Source organism: Amblyraja radiata, chromosome 7, assembly GCF_010909765.2.
Source record: "Amblyraja radiata isolate CabotCenter1 chromosome 7, sAmbRad1.1.pri, whole genome shotgun sequence".
In the NCBI taxonomy this organism is placed as follows: Eukaryota; Metazoa; Chordata; class Chondrichthyes; order Rajiformes; family Rajidae; genus Amblyraja; species Amblyraja radiata.
The window spans coordinates 38,991,945-39,013,778 of NC_045962.1; the positions used below are offsets into that span (position 1 = coordinate 38,991,945).

Genomic DNA, 21,834 nt, shown 5'->3' on the forward strand with positions numbered 1-21,834 from the left:
ATTTCAACACAACAGTACAAAAAATTGTATAATTTGTTGAATGAATAATGCAATGGTCACTATTACCACTGTTTCAAGGATATTGAATATTTAAAATACAAGGAGATAACCTTCTTTATTCTCCAAGGAAATAAATGTTCCACATGGAAAAGCAGTAAAGGCTCATCGGGTATTCCAAAGATGAACAATTCATTTTAAAATACTACGAGTGTTTGTTCCAAGTCAAAGGCTCCTATAAAAACACCCTTTAAATATCCGACATGAAGAGTTAAAACTCTGGACACCATATCCAAAATATAAGCTTCCAGTGCATCTTCAGAAGAGATGAAATCCAACCGTTTCTAACCGAAGCAATAACATTATCAAAGGGCTGATTATAAATCTACCTGTGTAGGAAAGAACTGCAGATGCTGGTTTAAATCAAAGGTAGACACAAAATGCTGGAGTAATTCAGCGGGACAGGCAGCATCTCTGGAGAAAAGGAATGGGTGACATTTTGGGTCGAGACTCTTCTTCAGACTCACCCATTCCTTCTCTCCAGAGATGCTGCCTGTCCCGTTGAGTTACTCCAGCATTTTGTGTCTATCCTAAATATCTACCTAGTGACATACTGTTTCAAAACACAGTTTGCAATGGTGTGATCATAATAGTCCATCAATAACAACGAGACAGCAAAGTGCCTTCACATTGTTTCACTCACTATCCCACTATGACTTCCACACTAATAATAACCGCAAACAGCAATTTGCCATTATCTGGGAAATTTTTAGTATTGGTCGTGTCTTCTCATGTGAAAGTGACCAGTGATATAGTAAATATACAATAGCACAAATGAAACAAGGAACATTTCCTGAGAACCGAACTACTGTTGCACTAGTGTAAAGCTGGCTTCCATTTGCCTTTGATTAACTTGGAAATGTTAACTTTATATATAATATATATAATCTTTATTTAAATGTAAACAGAACAGGAACCATAAAAAGATAAGGCTCCGCAGAGGAAGGGAAAAATAGTGACAGCTATGGTCCTTTCAAGTAACATTTTGCCCAATCACCTTGAAGTTTGTGCCCTTCCGCAGATTTTGTCTTTAGTCCTTGTGCCCATTGGGGGGGGGGGGGGGGGGGGGGGGGAGGGGGAAATACTTCACACTAAAAAAATGTCAAACATCATGCACCTAACAAAATCATCCCCCATTGTGAAAAGGTCTAGAGGAAGGCATTTCCTTAAAAGTTGCTGTTGGGTTTGATTGGACCCCGTGACCCACTCTCCCACCACCCACCTTTTGCCTGTACCCTGGGGCCGAAAACCTTATTGCCAAGTTGCAGATATGTGACGCTGTGGTAGGTTTCTCCAATGAAGGCCTGCTTCACTGGGTTATTTCTCCAACTCTTCTGTCTGTGCTGAATGCTGGTGTACTGAAGACTGCAGGAGGCCCATGCAGGTGCCTCTTGAAATTCTATCTTGTTCCATGTGCGTTGGCAGAGGCTGTGCCAGAGATACTGTAGGTAAGACTGCTGCTGGGACTATGAGGCCGTAGTTGGAGTTCTTCAGTGTTAGATCTTGCGTAGGTAGTAGTGGCTTTAGGATACTGACCAGACAGAATGCAGAGCCACTTTTCGGTATAAAGTTCACCTTGTTTTTATCTGGACAGAAGAACTGAGGAATTTCATGCAGCTGCTTCGGTCTGAAATCAAGAAAATGCAGCATTAGGCAAAAAAGGTTTTTAAGAAAAAATACAGTCTGTCTTTGTTAATCAATAAGCAACCTGCTTCCAGTCTTGCTCACAAGCTTCAATATGCCAGTCTCGTTTCAGTAAGTTGAGCTTCAACCAAATCATTGTATACCAAATGTGTATTGTTGAGATTTCTGTGTGATAGAGGGACAATAAATGTAACCACACAACAGGATATTTCAGAAGAAAGTTAGGTTCTTGATTATTTACTTTTCCTCAAACCAGCAGTAATACTGATGTGTTTTGTATATATTTGCTATATCGCAACATAATACTTCTAAATAACTTTGTTAGCTGTAAATAGAGTATAGCACCAAAGCTCTAATAATGTAGTTCAGCACTGACTCATTGACAAAAGGATCTATCCAATCTGCCCAATTAGCAACCAAGCAGATGACTATAAACTAATGCAAGGAATCAATGAAAATGATATTAAGTATCAATTACCAACAAGATGCGCATTAATACTCAAATTGGCCAGGAGCATTTTATTCTGGGTCTCATTACATTATTAATTTAAATACAGACAATTAAGCTAAATTCCAGAGTAAACAGTGGCAACTCTTGATTTCTAAATACTTGCATAAGCAATGAAATGAGAATCAATGGCACGAGCTGGAGTCATGGCATACAAGAGTGGTTGGGAGGCTTTCTCAAACCTAGGACAATGCTGCAGGACTTCCTTGAGCTAGTATTCTAGGGTCAAACATCTTGATGCTTTGTCTACAAACTCCCCTTCATAAAGTCAATATGGTTTGTTAATATTTGCTCCATTCTCAGTTGCACAGTATTAAACAGTGTACAGTAAGACCCGGGCAACATTCAGCCTGATTGATACTGCCATGTATCATAGAATCAAAGAGCCATATAACACAGAAACAGGCCTCATGGCCCAACTCGTACTTGCCGACCAAGATGTTCCATCTAAGTTAGTCCCATTTGCCCGCATTTGGCTCATATCCCTCTAAACTTTCCTATCCATGTACCTGTCCAAGTATCTCTAAATGGTGTTACAGCACCTGCCTCAATATTCTCCTCTGGCAAACCGAGTGTGAAAAAGTGCCATCTCCACAGCCACCTCTTGTTGAGCCATGGGATGCAGGCTTTTAGAATCAAGAGATGTAGCTGTTCAACACATTTTGTACTTCATTACAAAGGGGCTGGAGTTGAAAAATAGATTTTGCTGCAATCATATATGGTGTTGGTGAAACCTCAACTGGATAAGGAATATAATTTTGATCCCGGTACCTATAAAAAGATATAGTAATGAAAATATATAGTAAAAAAAAGGCAGTACAAACAAGATTCACAGGGCTAATTCCTGGGATATGAAACATGGAACAGCAGATGCTGGTTTACAAAAAAATAAATAATGAGCTGGAGTAACCCAGCGGGTCAGACAGCATCTCTGGAGAACATGGATAGATGACGTTTCAGTTCAGGGCGGGTTAGAAACATAGAAAATAGGTGCAGGAAGAGGCCATTTGGCCCTTTGAGCCAGCACTGCCATTCATTGTGACCATGGCAGATCATCTACAATCAGTAACCCGTGCCTGCCTTCTCCCTATTTCCCTTGATTCCGCTAGCTCCATGAGCTCTATCTAACTCTTTTTGAAATCCATCCAGTGAATTGGCCTCTACTGCCTTCTGTGACAGAGAATTCCACTAATTCACAACTCTCAGGGTGAAGAAGTTTTTTTCTCATCTAAATGGCCTCCCCTTTATTCTTAGACTGTGGCCCCTGGTTCTGGACTTCCCCAACATTGGGAAAGCAGTGACAGGATCAGACAATTGTTTAAGAAAGAACTGCAGTTGCTGGAAAATGCTGGAGAAACTCAGCGGGTGAGGCAGCATCTATGGAGCGAAGGAATAGGTGGTGTTTCGGGTCGAGACCCTTCTTCAGACAGGATCGGCCAAAGTCAGCATGGATTTATGAAGGGGAAATCATGCTTGACTAATCTTCTGGAATTTTTTGAGGATGTAACAAGTAGAATGGATAAGGGAGAGCCAGTGGATGTGGTGTATTTCGGTATAAAGTTCACCTTGTTTTTATCTGGACAGAAGAACTGAGGAATTTCATGCAGCTGCTTTGGTCAAAAAGCCTTTGACAATGTCCCACACAAGAGATTAATGTGCAAAATTAGAGCACATGGTATTGGGGGTAGGGTATTGACATGGATAGAGAACTGGTTGGCAGACAGGAAGCAAAGAGTAGGAATTAATGGGTCCTTTTCAGAATGGCAGGCAGTGACTAGTGGGGTGCCGCAAGGCTCTGTGCTGGGACCCCAGTTATTTACAATATATATTAACGATTTAGACGAGGGAATTAAAAGTAACATATCCAAGTTTATGGATGACACAAAGCTGGGTGGCAGAGTGATCTACGATGAGAATGCTATGAGGCTGCTGGGTGACTTGGATAGGTTGCGTAAGTGGGCAGATGCAATATAATGTGGATAAATGTGAGGTTATCTACTTTGGTGGCAAGAAGGGGAAGGCAGATTATTATCTGAATGGTGTCAGATTAGAAAAAAGTGGATGTGTAACGAGACCTGGGTGTCCTTGTACATCAGTCACTGAAAATGAGCATGCATGTACAGCAGTCAGTGAAGAAAGCTAATGGCATGTTGGCCTTCATTGTGAGAGGATTTGAGTTTAGGAGCAAGGAGGTCCCACTGTGGTTGTACAGGGCCCTGGTGCGACCACACCACAAACTAATTTGAGGAAAACATTCCTGCTATTGAGGGAGTGCAGCGTAGGTTCACCAGGTTAATTCCCAGGATGGCGGGACTGATATTTGATGAAATAAAGGGTCGACTGGGCTTCACTGGAATTTAGAAGGATGAGAGGGAATCTTATAGAAACATATAACATTCTTAAGGGATTGGACAGACTAGATGCAGGAAAAATGTTCCCGATGTTGGGGGAGTCCAGAACCAGGAGTCACAGTTTAAGAATAAGGGGTAGGCCATTTAGGGCTGAGATGAGGAAAAAACTTTTTCACCCAAAGAGTTGTGAATCTGTGGAATTCTCTGCCACAGAAGGCAGTGAGACCAAGTTAGCTCTTAGGGCTAACGGGAACAAGGGATATGGTGAAAAAGCAGGAACGGGGTACTGATTTGGGATGATCAGCCATGATCATATTGAACGGCGGTGCTGGCTTGAAGGGCCGAATGGCCTACTCCTGCACCTGTTTTCTAAGTTTCACCCATCTTGTCATATTGCCATCTTGGTAAAAAGGTTATGACTTTCTATCCTATCTTATGCTCTTATAACTTTATATACTTCTATCACATCTTCCAACCTCCGACATTCCAGAGAAATCAATCGAAGTCTGTCCAACCGCTCCTTATAGCTAATACCGTCTAATGCAGGCATCATTCTGGTAAACCTCCTCTGCATCATTTACATCCTTCCTGTATTGGGGCGGTCAGAACTCCACACAATACTCCAAATGCAGCCTGACCAATGACCCGTGAAGTTGTTTCATGGCTTCCTGTGTCTTATACGCAATGCCTCAACAATGAAGGCAAGCCTTCTTTACATTCTAATGTCATCTTGGATTACATCTGTGACATTCTCCTTAATCAGTAAAGCAATTGCTCTTCCTCTTTTACCCACATCTATATTTCACCTATAACATCTGTATCCTGGAACATTAAGCTACCAGTCCTGTCATGCCTCTTGCATTAAAATAAATGCAACTTATTCCAACAGTCGCTTCTTGCTCTCTGCCATGCTCCTGCCTGGTATGCGTCGACCAGCGATCCCCGCTCATTTACACTATCCTACACCCACTAGGGACAATTTTTACATTTACCAAGCCAATTAACCTACAAACCTGTACGTCTTTGGAGTGTGGGAAGAAACCGAAGATCTCGGGAGAAAACCCACGCAGGTCACGGTGAAAACGTATAAACTCTGTACAGACAGCACCCGTAGTCAGGATCAAACCCGGGTCTCCGGCTGCATTTGCTGTAAGGCAGCAACTCTACCGCTGTGCCACCGTGACCGCCCTGTGTTCTGTTCTTTGTACGATGTGTTCTAATTGGTTTAGACAGTACCTGTAGAAAGATACTTACGAAGTTTCCTCAAAGGCTTTTACTCTCTCACATCCTTCAGGTGGCTCTCGTTTGAAGTTGTAACTGTTGTTTGGTTTTGGAGAAGAGGCATATTTGGGTAGTGGAGAATTAGTACCACTTTCTGTAACAGGACAAAAAACAATATTCAACATTTATGCAAGGCTATTGTTGACAGAAAATCCAAAAACAGTTTATCCAAAAAGACACACAAGCAGGCCATTCAATCCTTGACAATCTATCCAAATACAATATTCTCGCATTCTCCCCAAAGCCCTTGACACCTCTTGCAGCAGGTAAATCACCTTCTTACTTATATGCTGAAAGTTTACCACTTGCATTGATAGCAAATTCCAAAGGTTCGCTTCTCCAAGTGAAAATACTCATCTCCATCCTAAAGTTCTTATCCTGTATCCTGAGATTTGACTGCACATTCCAGATCTCCTAAACAAGCATATTTCTCATTCTTTAAGGTGAGAGGGGAAAGATTTCATAGGAACCGGATGGGCAACTTTTTCCACACAGAGGGTGGCGGGTATATGGAACGAGCTGCCAGAGGAGGTACTATAACAACATTTAAAAAACATTGAAGGTAGACAAAAGTGCTGGAGAAACTCAGCGGGTGCAGCAGCATCTATGGAGCAAAGGAAATAGGCAACGTTTCGGGCCGAAACCCTTCTTCAGACATTGGACAGGAACATGGATAGGAAAGGTTTAGAGGGATATGGGCCAACCGCAGGCAGGTGGGACTAGCATATATGGGGTATCTTGGTTGGCATGGGCAAGTTGGGCTGAAGGGCCTGTTTCCTTGCTGTATGACTATGACTCTAATGAAGACCAACATTCTATTTGTGTTAACTATTTGCTGCACATAGATATTTGTTTTCAGTGATGAGTGCACAAGGACACCCAGATCCATTTTAACATCAACATTTCCCAATTTCTCATCACTTAAATAATATATTGCCTTTCTGATTTTCCTATCAATGTGGAAAACTTTACATTAATCCCCAAAATGCTGTACAAGTGTTCTTTTACATCTGTGGTAGACATATTTTTCAGGTACAGCAGTTGTGCATTTAGAGGAGCACCTGGCCTAATATATAACTACGATAGTTCAAGAAACAGGAATAGGACCTTCAGCTTATGAGCCCAACCTGACTTTCAGTAAGATTCAGCTGATCTTCTACCTTATCACACTATTCCATATTCTGAAAATAATAATGCACCCCAATTAGTTGATCTTCATAAACATATAGTCGTTTACAGAAGAGCTGCTTCTCCATTTTGTCCTGAAAACAAGCTGAGGAACATGATGAAGGAAGCTGATAAAACTCATTGCATTTCATCAACAACCAAAAGTATAGAGTAACAGTCAAAGCAAATTCTAGTTAGTGGTGAAGAAGTGCCTTTGGGATGCTCCTTGATAAGGATTGGCTACCAGACCTGTTAAACAGAAGACCTTTCTGTCTATTTTCTCAGGACTCCTCGGAGCTATAGTCATTTGAATAAATATGTTGTCACCACAATAGGTTGGCCATCTGTGGTGCAATTACAAACTGCTTAACAACCTTAGCTATTTCAAACAACATACAAGGGAAAAGACAATAGGTGCCCATTGTATCAGCTTGAACTGATGGTTTACAGCTCTCTGCTCAAGGGCTTGTCTCGCCTTAATTTATATTGATGCCTGCACTTCTGGCCTTTCTTTTTAAACCTGTGAAAACTCGCCATTTTCAAGCAAAGCACTTCAACCTAATGATCCCAAAGTTTATTCCAGGGAACCAGAGCTTGCGGTTGGTGAGAGGTGAAAGGGAGGGTGAGGGAGGATAAAAGTGAAAGAGAAAAGATGGAATTATTGGTTACTTGACAAATGGGATAGTAAACAAACGCATGAAAAATATCTTAAAAAATTAGTAGAATACTTTATACAACACAAGGTTAACAGGGCAGGGAGAAATCTGAAGTTCATGATAGCATATAGGCTGACATTGCACAAGAATATTTCAGAGTAAAAAAAGATAAAATACAGTTATAACTGTACTTTTCATTTGAGGATAACAGGAGTATAAAAATGAACTAACCCATGCCCCAGATCCAAATAGTGAATATTTTTATCTTTCAAAAAGCTTCAAAAATAGGAATTTTGGAAAAATAGAAAAACATCTTTAAATTATGCAGGAAACTACCCTTACATTAATACATTTCATCCCAGATATTCTCAGTAAGCAGTATCGCTTGGCAGTCTTTTTAAGGGTCAAGAAACTTCCCACGTGAAGGATGGAAAATAATAGTGCATAAGTGTTTAATGCTGATAAGTGTGAGGTGCTACATCTTGGCAGGACAAATCAAAATAGGACGTACATGGTAAATGGTAGTGAATTGAGGAATGCAGTTGAACAGAGGGATCTAGGAATAACTGTGCATAGTTCCCTGAAGTTGGAATCTCATGTAGATAGGGTGGTAAAGAAAGCTTTTGGTGCGCAAGGCCTTTATAAATCAGAGCATTGAGTATAGAAGTTGGGATGTAATGTTAAAATTGTACAAGGCATTGGTGAGGCCAATTCTGGAGTATGGTGTACAGTTTTGGTCGCCAAATTATATGAAAGATGTCAACAAAATAGAGAGAGAACAGAGGAGATTTACTAGAATGTTGCCTGGGTTTCAGCAACTAAGATACAGAGAAAGGTTGAACAAGTTAGGTCTTTATTCTTTGGAGCGCAGAAGGTTAAGGGGGGACGATAGAGGTCTTTAAAATGATGAGTTGACGTGGATAAGCTTTTTCCATTGAGAGTAGGGAAGATTCAAACAAGAGGACATGATTTGAGAATTAAGGGACAGAGGTTTAGGGGTAACATGAGGGGGAACATCTTTACTCAGAGAGTGGTAGCTGTGTGGAATGAGCTCCCAGTGGAAGTGGTGGAGGCAGGTTTGATTTTATCATTTAAAAATAAATTGGATAGGTATATGGACGGGAAAGGAATGGAGGGTTATGGTCTGAGTGCAGGTAGATGGGACTAGGTGAGAATACGTGTTCGGCACGGACTAGAAGGGCCGAGATGGCCTGTTTACATGCTGTAATTGGTAAATGGTTATATGGTTATAAGAGTCATAGTGTAGAAACAGACCATTCTCGGTCCAACTTGCCCACGCCAACCAAAATGCCTCATCTGCACTAGTCCCACCTGTCAGCGCTTGCCGCATAATCCTCTAAACCTATCCTATCCATGTACCTGTCCAAATGTTTCTTAAACATTATGAAAGCACCTGTGTGGGAAAGAACTGCAGATGCTGGTTTAAACCGAAGATAGACACAAAATGCTGGAGTAACTCAGCGTTACAGGCAGCATTTCGGGAGAGAAGGAATGGGTGACGTTTCGGGTCAAGATGGCACTTGTCTCAACTACCTCCTCCGGCAGCTCGTTTCATATAATGGATCAACCTGATCTCCCGGTTGCTGGACACTGTAATTCTCATTCCCATTCCTACACACACCTTTCTGTCCTCGGTCTCCTCCATTGTCAGAGTGAGGCTAAACGCAAATTGGAGGAACAGCATCTCATATTTCACTTGGGCAGCTTACAGCCCAGTAGTACGAATATTGATTTCTCTCACCAGGTAATCCCGGCATTCCCTCTCTCTCTATCCCTCCCCCACCCAAGTTGCATTAGCTTCTCATTTTCACCCTACAAACAGCGTGTTTCCTCTATCATCGTTACTTTTTTGCATATCTTTCATTCATTGTTCTTTATCTCTCCATATCACTGTCTATATCTCTTGTTTCCTTTATCCCTAACCAGTCTGAGGAAACTTCACCCATTCCTTCTCACCAGAGATGCTGCCTGTCCCACTGAATTACTCCAGCTTTTTGTGTCTTTCTACACTCAATACTCTGACTGATGATGGCCAATGTGCCGAAAGCCTTCTCGACCACCTGTCATATCTGTGATGCTAACTATTATAGCTGTACAAACAAAACCTTTCCCAATAGTACCAGCCTTCTTTGAATATAGCATGAAGGACAGCAATTGAGAAAATGGAATCTTTGTCCAATGGGATATTGATTCAATCTCAATAAATCTCCTTCACCAGCACATAGAAAGCATCCCATCGGATGCTTCACAACTTGGTTTGGCAAGCTCTGTTAAGACCACAAGCTCTACTCAATAACCAAAAATGTGTAGCCTCCTTTTGCTCTAGTATTTTATTTAATTCACATGTTTAATCAATAATGTTTTATTATTAATGTTTAATGTTTTATGTGTCATTCCTAACTGTCACTTTATGTCATGTTGTCACTTGCGGGTAGAGCACCAAGGCAAATTCCTTGTATGTGAATACTTGACCAATAAACTTATTCAACTTATTCAATACAAGAAATTGCAGAGAGATATGGATGCAGCGCAGTCTAACATACCAAACAGTTCCCCCTTCCCCAGTGTCTCAATCTATACTCCATGCTGCCTTGGGAAAGCAGCCAACATAATCAAGGGCAATTTTAATCCGTCATTTCCTCTTCTCCACTCTCCCATCCGGCAGATGCAAAAGCTTGAAAACATGTGCCACCTGATTTAGGAACAGCTTCTTCCTCGCTGTTATTAGACCATTCATCCCATCTTCTTCTTATCGAGTCCACATCACAAGTTTAGAAATTGTTCAGCCAGGGCTGAACACACTTCTCGGCATCTGCATACAATGGTGTCTGTTTTGCGCTTCTTGTGTGTGGTGGTGAAAAGATTGGTGGAAACAGGGCCGCGACAAACGCTCTTTCCTTGACCCCATTCATCCCATAAGTTAGGATGTAGCTCCCATCTCCTAACCTACCTTCTTGCAGACCTTGCACTTTTGTTTTATTTGCAATTTCTCTGGAACTTTAAAGCTATAAAGCTGTAACACTATATTCTTCACTCAGGTATTTTTTCTTTGCACTACCTGTTGTACTTATGTCTTGATTATATTCATAAACGGTATGATGTGACTAGATAGCATACAACGTTTTTCAGTGAAAATAATAAACCAATACCTTTCTCTCTGCTGTCTGTAAGAAGGTCATCAGTGTAGCATGGGCTTTCTCCGTTACCCTCGCTGGCTATTGCGAGGAATGTTGGTGAGACAGATTGGGATCTGCTGCTACTGGTACTGCTCCGATCCATTCCTGATGGGGTTTGAGTATCAATACTACGAGTACTGCTACTTCGCTGCTGAATTGGAAATGGAGCACGATGACCATCTGGAGTATCCTGAAGCTAGCACACAAAAAACAGGCATCAACAGTTATTCAATTCCAAATAATAAAGGTGTAATCACTCCACTGGGATTGTACTGTAGGCTGCCCCCCCCAATTGCCAAATCTTTGGACCTCGACTAAATAGGTGAAAGGAAGATCACAAAGTTATTACACAGGAACAAGGGAGAGTAAATTGGGAGCAGACAATTTGTGCAGGAAAGAACAGCAGATGCTGGTTTACACGGAAGATAGACATAAAAGGCTGGAGTAACTCAGCGGGTCAGGCAGCATCTCTGGAGAAAAGGACGAGGTGATGTTTCAGGTCGAGATCCTTCTTCAGACTGAGAGTCATGGAGGGGGAGAGATAAGAAAAGGTACATAGAACAAATATATGAAAGATATGCAAAAAGCAATGATGATCAAAGAAAGGTGAAGCCTACAGTGGTTCATTGTTGGGGAAGGTGATAACGAGTGATCTAAACAATGAAACTCAGCAGGACAGTGAAACTGGTACGATGACTAGGGTGCTTGAGGGATGGAAATAGGGGATACAAGGATGGTTTGAAGTTAGAGATAGTGCCTGATGGGATCTAATGCAAGGTTACTGAAAGAGGAAGAGAGGAGATAGCAGGAACTTTTGCGAAGGTCTTTGTGTCTTCTCTAGCCACAGGCGAGGTCTCAGAGGACTGCAGTCTAGTCAATGTTGTTCCTTTGTTTAAAAACGGGAAGTAGAGAATCTCCAGGGAATTATAGGCTAATGAGCCTCACACTATGGTAGCGAAGTTAATGGAGAGAATTCTTGAGGATAGGATTTACTTCCATTTGGAAGTGAATTAGTTAATTAGGCAGATCATGTCTTACTAACCTGATCTAGTTTTTTTTGAAGAGGTGACAAAGGTGATCGATGACAGTGGGGTGGTACTTATTGTCTACATAGATTTTAGTAAGGCATTTCATAAAGATCCCCATGATAGGCTGGTCCAGAAGGTTAAGATGCACAGGATCAATGTTCATCCTTAAAATCCTCATGCTTAAAATGAATATAAATTCCAAATGATTGCCAAAAATGAAGGTCACCAACATGTAACAAGATTCAATGTTCATTTTGAACCTTCCAGCAAAAACGACCAATCTTTAAAAACAGTGGATTTAATTCTTCGACTCCAAAGAATGAATGAACCATTACCTAAATTAATTATACAAAACTGTACAACCACAAATTTGTGTTGAACCAATTGTCAGAAGTTTACCAAATGAACTGAAATCATTCACTTGCAATTTCGCATATAAAAACCTTAAGACGACCTGCCGGACGCTGATGGCCTCTTGAGTCTGCTCTGCCATTCAATAAGATCATGGTTAATCCAACTTGGTCTCAACATCAGTCTCTCTCAACACCTCTCAACTCCCTTGTACACTGTCAGCATCTCACTTAGTACACAGCATGTGTTCCTAGGAATAAGCATGCATGGAATCAGTACGAAAAGGGGCTTTTGTTGCATGATATGCTCAGATGCATTACTGATACATCACTGGAAAACGGCACAAATTTCTACCCTTTGCTGTCACCGTCATAGCAATGAAATGCTGATGTTGTTGCCATATAGTTTGGTGTGAACAGATGAAAGGCCTTATGACAGGAGCGGAATTAGGCCATTCGGCACATTGAGTCTGCTCCGTTATTCGATGTGTGATCTATTTTTCCCTCTCAACCCCATTCTCTTGTCTTCTCCCCATACCCTTTACGTCCTTACTAATCAAGAATCTATCAATCTCTGTTTTAAAAATATCCACTGCCTTGGCCTCCATTCCACTAAACTCCAGTGAGATAATGAAAGGCTTAGATATAGTGGATGTAGAAAGGATGTTTCCTGTAATGGGAGTGTCTAGAACCAGAGGGCACAGCCTCAGAATAAAAGGACGTATTTTTAGAATGAAAATAAAGAAGAAATTCTTTTCTGAACTCCAGTGAATATAAAGGCTTCAAACGGTCCTCATACATTAACCCTATAATCCCCAGGATCATTCTTGTAAAACTCCTCTGGACTCTCTCCAAAGGCAGTACATCTTTCCTCAGATTTGGGGCCCAAAACTGATCACAATATTCCAAATGTGGCCTCACCAGCACCTTATAAAGACTCAACATAAGATCCTCGTTTTAATGTGCAGTGGCCAGCACATACAGTTTCATGCAGATTCCTGCAATGGCAGAAGGCAGTCCAAGCGGGTGTTTTCAGAGGGGTTATGTACTTATGAGCATTTGGACTGCAGGACCAAGAACACAATGAACAGCTCTACTGGGAAGCTGAATATGGGATAGCCAAAAGTGGTTCAAATGTCATTAATATATTCAATGATTCTTCCCCAACAGTTCTCTGATGTGGAGATTTGTTTTAATGCTGTGGTGATCAGCATCAAAAGCCTGTATTTCTAATGTTCCTAATTCCAAATACCTTCAGATGCATTTCTGTATATTTTCATTGCCACAAGGAAGATAGGAAGCCCAATCCTATTTGTAAAAGCTGTGCGCTGATATAAATGTTCATAAGACTTTTATTTGTTTATCTTTTGAAATGGTTCATAGCCTGATCTGATGCAACATATCTGTTCCTGTGCTAGTAGTTCAACAAAGAATACAAACCCCTCAGTAGCACATGTGCTTTCAGATACACCGACACCCTTCAAAGGAAGCCGTGGTTACAAAAACTAATTAGAGTGCAGCACCTGCATTTATAGCATAGTTCAAGCACCTGATAGTTCATGTCTCTGATCTTTGCCAACCGATGGAATAGAAATTAGACACATGAACAAGGAATGAGAAGGTTAAACTTAAAGCCAATTGCATGCAACACTGACTAAATGCATAATACTTCAATACAACAAATGGCACCAATCTGATATATGCAATCTATTCCACTGATTGTCCCTCGTGCACCATGAATCATTCTGCTTGCATCACTCTGTGGAATAGAGACGTGATGTTTCCTTAACTAGTAGTAAATCTATTGAAGGCCGAAATTTAAATTTCTGTTAAGTACAATTTTTTTTTGAATTGTTGCAGATCAAGCAGCAATATTCACTCCCACAATCATTTGGCTAAGGGGTCTGGATGATAATGATTACAGTTCGGTTTAAACCAGCATCTGCATCGACTACAGTTTGATACATTTTTCATTGGCTCTGCAGTACTTTGGGAAACTTTCATGAAAGGTGCAGCAAAAATGCTTTCTTGATTAGTACCGGTGTCAGGGGTTATGGGGAGAAGGCAGGAGAATGGGGTTAGGAAGGAGACAGATCAGCCATGATTGGATGGCGGAGTAGACTAGATGGGCCGAATGGCCTAATTTTGCTCCTATCACTTATAAATGCATGTCTTATGACGAGTGCGAATCAAACAGACCATTTTCTCCTGTATTTTCTAACTACCTTCAATGTTCTCATAGCTACACCTATTCTGCTAAATGGACAGCATTCCATTATACTCAATTGTGTGTTCTTAGCATTAGTTACGTGGTGACAGCAAGACAAGTTACAGAGGGAGGAGCGACCTTTGTGTGGTGAGTTTAAAAACCCATCGCGCGGCTTGTCTCAACAGAGGCCCGGGAGCCATTACAGAGGGAGGAGCGACCTTCGTGTAGTGAGTTAAAAAACCCATCGCGGGGCTTGTCTCAACAGAGGCCCGGGAGCCGTTACAGAGGGAGGAGCGACCTTCGTGTGGTGAGTTTAAAAACCCATCGCGGGGCTTGTCTCAACAGAGGCCCGGGAGCCGTTACAGAGGGAGGAGCGACCTTCGTGTGGTGAGTGTAAAACCCATCGCGGGGCTTGTCTCAACAGAGGCCCGGGAGCCGTTACAGAGGGAGGACTATTAAAATCTGCAACATTCCATTCGCAGATCACACTTCAAATTAAGGGGGCTGGTGGAAGCCTCTGATTGGTCGAACGGACTAGAGGAAGCAGCCGTTACAGGACTAGAGGAAGCAGCTGTATCCCGGGTAAGGCTTGTATCCCGGGTAAGGCTTTATTGTATTCGGTTAAGGGGGAGAATGAGGGCCAGGGCAGTTTACTGTTCTGGATGTCAGATGTGGGAGGTCATGGAGTCTGAGTGCCCTCCAGACGTCCACATCTGCGTCGAGATGGGGCTCCTAAGGGACCGTGTTAGGAACCTGGAACAGCAACTCGATGACCTCTGTCTGCTCAGGGAGAGTGAGGAGGTCATAGATAGGAGTTACAGGGAGGTGGTCACTCCAAGACCACGGGAGACAGAAAACTGGGTCACAGTTAGGAAGGGCAACGGGCAGAGGCAGGGACTGGTGAGTACCCCGGTGGCTGTACACCTTGAAAATAAGTACTCATGTTTGAATAAGGGTGGGGGAGACAGCCTACCTGGGGGCAGCGACAGCGGCCGGGCCTCTGGCATAAAGACCGGTCCTGTTGCTCAGAAGGGTAAGGAAAAGAAGAGGAGGGCAATTGTAATAGGGGACTCTATAGTCAGGTGGTCGGATAGGCGATTCGGTGGACGCAGACAAGAGACCCGGATGGTAGTTTGCCTCCCTGGTGCCAGGGTCAGGGATGTGTCTGAACGGGTCCAAGAAATCCTGAAATGGGAGGGAGAGGAGCCTGAAGTTGTGGTACATATAGGTACCAACGACATAGGTAAAAAAAGAGACGAGGTCCTGAAAGAAGAATTTAGGGAGTTAGGTAGAGAGTTAAGGAGAAGGACTGCAAAGGTAACAATCTCAGGATTACTGCCTGTGCCACGCGACAGTGAGAGTAGGAATGGAGCGAGGTGGAGGATAAATGAGTGGATGAGGGACTGTTGCAGTGGGTATGGATTCAAGTTTCTGGATCATTGGGACCTCTTTTGGGGAAGGTGCGACCTGTACAGAAAGGACGGGTTGCACTTGAACTCGAGGGGGACCAATATCCTGGCGGGGAGATTTGCAAAGGCTACTGGGGAGACTTTAAACTAGTATGGTTGGGGGGAGGGACTCAAATTGGGAAAGCTAGCAGTCAGTGTGTGAGGCAGGAGGCAGAGAATGGTAGCACTCTGACCCAAAATGTAGGGGAGAGAGAAGAAAAAGACAATAAACAGAGAATAAGAGAGGGTGGGTTTCTTAAATGTGTATATTTTAATGCTAGGAGCATTGTAAGAAAGGTGGATGAACTTAGAGCCTGGATTGACACCTGGAAGTATGATGTTGTGGCGATCAGTGAAACATGGTTGCAGGAGGGCTGTGATTGGAAACTAAATATTCCAGGATTTCGTTGCTTCAGGTGTGATAGAATTGGAGGGGCAAAAGGTGGAGGTGTTGCATTGCTTATCAGGGAAGATATTACAGCAGTGCTTTGGCAGGATAGATTAGAGGGCTTGTCTAGGGAGGCTATTTGGATGGAACTGAGAAATGGGAAAGGGGTAGCAACGCTTATAGGGGTGTATTATAGACCGCCAAATGGGGAGCGAGAATTGGAAGAGCAAATATGTAAGGAGATTGCAGATATTAGTAGTAAGCACAAGGTAGTGATTGTGGGAGATTTCAATTTTCCACACATAGACTGGGAAACACATTCTGTAAATGGGCTGGATGGGTTGGAGTTTGTAAAATGTGTGCAGGATAGTTTTTTGCAGCAATACATAGAAGTACCTACTAGAGAAGGGGCGGTGCTGGACCTCCTGTTAGGAAATGAGACGGGTCAGGTGGCAGAGGTATGCGTTGGGGAACAGTTCGGGACCAGTGATCACAATACCATTAGTTTCAATATAATTATGGAGAGGGTCAGAACTGGACCTAGGGTTGAGATTTTTGATTGGAGAAAGGCTAACTTTGAGGAGATGCGAAAGGATTTAAAAGGAGTAAATTGGGACATTTTGTTTTATGGGAAAGATGTGGAAGAGAAATGGAGTACATTTAAAGTTGAAATTTTAAGAGTACAGAATCTTTATGTCCCTGTTCGGTTGAAAGGAAATAGTAAAAATCGGAAAGAGCCATGGTTTTCAAGGGAAATTGGACACTTGGTTCGGAAAAAGAGGGAGATCTACAATAATTATAGGCAGCATGGAGTAAATGAGGTGCTTGAGGAGTATAAAGAATGTAAAAAGAATCTTAAGAAAGACATTAGAAAAGCTAAAAGAAGATATGAGGTTGCTTTGGCAAGTAAGGTGAAAGTAAACCCAAAGGGTTTCTACAGCTATATTAATAGCAAAAGGATAACGAGGGATAAAATTGGTCCATTAGAGAGTCAGAGTGGACAGCTATCTGCAGAGCCAAAAGAGATGGGGGAGATATTGAACAATTTCTTTTCTTCGGTATTCACCAAGGAGAAGGATATTGAATTATGTGAGGTAAGGGAAACAAGTAGAGTAGCTATGGAAACTATGAGATTCAAAGAAGAGGAAGTACTGACACTTTTGAGAAATATAAAAGTGGATAAGTCTCCAGGTCCGGACAGGATATTCCCTAGGACATTGAGGGAAGTTAGTGTAGAAATAGCAGGGGCTATGACAGAAATATTTCAAATGTCATTAGAAACGGGAATAGTGCCGGAGGATTGGCGTACTGCGCATGTTGTTCCATTGTTTAAAAAGGGGTCTAAGAGTAAACCTAGCAATTATAGACCTGTTAGTTTGACATCAGTGGTGGGCAAATTAATGGAAAGGATACTTAGAGATAATATATATAAGCATCTGGATAAACAGGGTCTGATTAGGAACAGTCAACATGGTTTTGTGCCTGGAAGGTCATGTTTGACTAATCTTCTTGAATTTTTTGAAGAGGTTACTCGAGAAATTGATGAGGGTAAAGCAGTGGATGTTGTATATATGGACTTCAGTAAGGCCTTTGACAAGGTTCCTCATGGAAGGTTGGTTAAGAAGGTTCAATGGTTGGGTATTAATGGTGGAGTAGCAAGATGGATTCAACAGTGGCTGAATGGGAGATGCCAGAGAGTAATGGTGGATGGTTGTTTGTCAGGTTGGAGGCCAGTGACTAGTGGGGTGCCACAGGGATCTGTGTTGGGTCCACTGTTGTTTGTCATGTACATCAATGATCTGGATGATGGTGTGGTAAATTGGATTAGTAAGTATGCAGATGATACTAAGATAGGTGGGGTTGTGGATAATGAAGTAGATTTTCAAAGTCTACAGAGAGATTTATGCCAGTTGGAAGAGTGGACTGAAAGATGGCAGATGGAGTTTAATGCTGATAAGTGTGAGGTGCTACATCTTGGCAGGACAAATCAAAATAGGACGTACATGGTAAATGGTAGGGAATTGAAGAATGCAGGTGAACAGAGGGATCTGGGAATAACTGTGCACAGTTCCCTGAAAGTGGAATCTCATGTAGATAAGGTGGTAAAGAAAGCTTTTGGTGTGCTGGCCTTTATAAATCAGAGCATTGAGTATAGAAGTTGGGATGTAATGTTAAAATTGTACAAGGCATTGGTGAGGCCAATTCTGGAGTATGGGGTACAATTTTGGTCGCCTAATTATGGGAAGGATGTCAACAAAATAGAGAGAGTACAGAGGAGATTTACTAGAATGTTGCCTGGGTTTCAGCAACTAAGTTACAGAGAAAGGTTGAACAAGTTAGGGCTTTATTCTTTGGAGCGCAGAAGGTTAAGGGGGGACTTGATAGAGGTCTTTAAAATGATGAGAGGGATAGACAGAGTTGACGTGGATAAGCTTTTCCCACTGAGAGTAGGGAAGATTCAAACAAGGAGACATGACTTGAGAATTAAGGGACAGAAGTTTAGGGGTAACATGAGGGGGAACTTCTTTACTCAGAGTGGTGGCTGTGTGGAATGAGCTTCCAGTGAAGGTGGTGGAGGCAGGTTCGTTTTTATCATTTAAAAATAAATTGGATAGTTATATGGACGGGAAAGGAATGGAGGGTTATGGTCTGAGTGCAGGTATATGGGACTAGGGGAGAATACGTGTTCGGCACGGACTAGAAGGGTCGAGATGGCCTGTTTCCGTGCTGTAATTGTTATATGGTTAATATGAATTCCAAATGATTGCCAAAAATGGTGGTCACCCACTCCAGTTTTAGATCAGTCAGTACTCCTGCATCTGATTCAGTTCAGTGTTGGGTCAACAATAATCCCCAAGATGTTAATGTGGTTCTCAAAGAGGGTAACAACTTTAATTGTTGGCCATTGGCTCACACTTATAAAATATATTTCTTTAAATCCTTATGAAAGATATTCCTTTTGTCTTTATCAGCCCAAGTCATAGAGTGTTACAGCACAGAAACAGGCCTTTCAGCCCAAATTGTCCATGCCGACCAAGATGCCCTATGTCAGAGCTGCCAAGTTTTGTCAGAGCATTTCAATATTCTAGTACCTGAAAATCAGTATTTTGCTGAGGAAATCAGTATTTTTACGCGGTGCAATTTTGCTGAAAAAAATGTTTTTTATGTGCGGTCATACCCATGTAAGAGTACAAGAATGCATAACTTTGTCATCTCTTTGTATACTTCTGTTTGAATGGCTGCTTTGTAAAATACTGATTTTGAAAAAAATCAGTATTTTACAAAGCAAATCCGTACATCCATATTCTTATCGCATTTCCGTACAAAATACGGAAAACCCGTACTACTTGGCAACTCTGCTATGTACACCAGTCCCACCTCCCTGTATGTGCCCCAAATCCATCTGAAACGTTCCTATCCATGTATCCATCCAAATGTCTTTAAAACGTTGTTATAGTACCTGCCTCAACTACCTCCTCGGGCAGCACATTCCATCTATACACCACCACATTTTTATGTATTCTTGTATGTGAACAAGATAAAGATTGCAATGGAAAGATAATTTACTAATGGTGGAAAAGGTCTTGGCTGAAGTATTAAATTAATCCTCCACAAGGTAGATCTGCTGCTGGAATCTCAGATACTAGATGGGGTAAAAATTGATGTAGACAATTAAAACAAAACCTCAGGATGTGGCGATCAGCAACAAGGGATACCAGAAAGACTGCCTGCACTTTGTGGATAAATCCACTTGGATAGAGGTAATTAAGCACAATTCTTAGAAGGAGGCAAGAACAAAGATTTGTGTGTAAATGTTCATTATTCACTTAAAATGGCGAGAAATATTGAGATTAAAAAAAACATTTTTTTGAACAGAAGACAGAAGAGTTGCTTGCTTTTTAACAAAGTTTACAAGGCAATCTGACAGAGGTAGTCATTTAAAATCATAAAGGATATGGACAGAGTGTGCAGAAGCAACTATTCCAACTGACATATAAAATAATCATAGGGAACTATTTTAATGTTACACACAGGAGTGGTAGGGTCTGGAATGTAAGGAGGATAACATGGGATTTGGTATAAAAGGGTGGTTGATAGTTGCTGCTGACTTGGTGGACCAAGACATGTGCAGTATGACTGAGAGTGGGACTAGCTGGACCGCTCTTACATGGAGTCTGTACAGATGCGATAGGCCAAATAGCCTCCTTCCATGCTGTAAACATTTTGCGATTGAGTTGATCTGATTGCTGCCTCCAATTCAAATGTACTACAATCTAATAACTGCAGAGTTCTTTTTAAAAACATTTCATATAAAGGATAGAATGGAAACGAAGGAAAACAAATAATTTGGAGTTATTGGGCTGAAGGCACGGAATTGTACAATTCTGCATTCAAACTTGTTTTTATCTTTAACATCAAATGCATTCCATTGGTATTTTTTTGGGGGGGGGGGGTGGGCAATAAATGGTTTGATTATATGAGGTGGTAATGAAGAAGGAAAAGGAGGTAGATTGGAGGTATATGTCCTGGAAATATCCACTCAAACAATACAATCTCGCCTTACAGTGGTTGAAAGATGCTCCCTAATCCATCTGCTGAAATGGGTGCCAGCAGTAAAGCTGGTTTTAGTGCTGCTTCGCTGTGCAGCTGTTTGGCTCAGTTCTGTTATTCAAACTAGTAAAGAGTATACTAGTAAAGAGAACAGGTGCGCAGGAACAAAATAAATTAATCTTTACTTGGCTGTTCTTAGCTATGACTCCACTTTAAAAAAAAAGCAAAGCAAAAATCAAAATATACTCGACATAATAATTGTGCAACTACTTTGCCTTACAGATTAAACCCTGTAGGCAGCAAATACAGTCTAAATTACTTTTACCGTCTGCTGAATTTCTAAGTTGACAACTACATCTAGCCTTTTCACAAATCCTAAAATATTTCCATCCTTGAAAGTAATGTTAGGATCGAACAAACTCTTAACAAAAGCTGCTTTATTGAAAACCAACCATTATTTAACCTTTATTTGCAGCCAATTTTGCCCTGTATTCAATTTGAAGGTAAGTTTGCATTTTAATTATTTAAATCAAATGAGCTTAGTGAATTTATACAAATGCAAAACCTCTACCTAAGTCCCTTTGTATCAGGTTGAATCAGTAATATTTGTGTGCAATGCTCTTGTTTACCAGTTCGAATATCTCCCAGCTCTGTAATTAAAAATGTCAACATTAGGTCTCAGACGCAGTGACGCACAAGGGTTATCTGTAACCCATATTTCTAACCAGGTATATTTCTAGTTTAAAAAAAGAGAATGCCACTTTGAGCGTTACATATTACTCAAGTTATCATAAGAATATATTGCAACGATACCCAATTTTTTTTAGCTCCTCTTACACTATGCTAAATTCTAGAGATACAGTGTTTATTAAGTAAGTTATTCTATTTGTGTAACAAAATGTTCTTTCAATGAGAAATACATTGAAATACAGTATGACACTACGTTCTATTGAAGGATTTTTTTTCAATTTGTTTTTGAAGTTGAGCTGCAGAAGCAAC

The 21,834-nt window shown here is 41.4% G+C and overlaps 1 protein-coding gene across 1 annotated transcript in view; it reads right to left on the minus strand.

Moving 5' to 3' along the window:
• Positions 1 to 930: 930 nt before the first annotated feature.
• fam117b (family with sequence similarity 117 member B) overlaps positions 931 to 21,834 on the minus strand; it is a 92,722-nt gene continuing 71,818 nt past the window's right edge. The window contains exons 6-8 of the mRNA XM_033024273.1: positions 10,835 to 11,057; positions 5,815 to 5,935; positions 931 to 1,684 (exon numbers count right to left, since the gene is read on the minus strand). Of these exons, the coding sequence (XP_032880164.1) occupies positions 1,375 to 1,684; positions 5,815 to 5,935; positions 10,835 to 11,057 (654 nt within the window). The 3' untranslated portion in view covers positions 931 to 1,374. The remainder of the gene's footprint in view (positions 1,685 to 5,814; positions 5,936 to 10,834; positions 11,058 to 21,834) is intronic.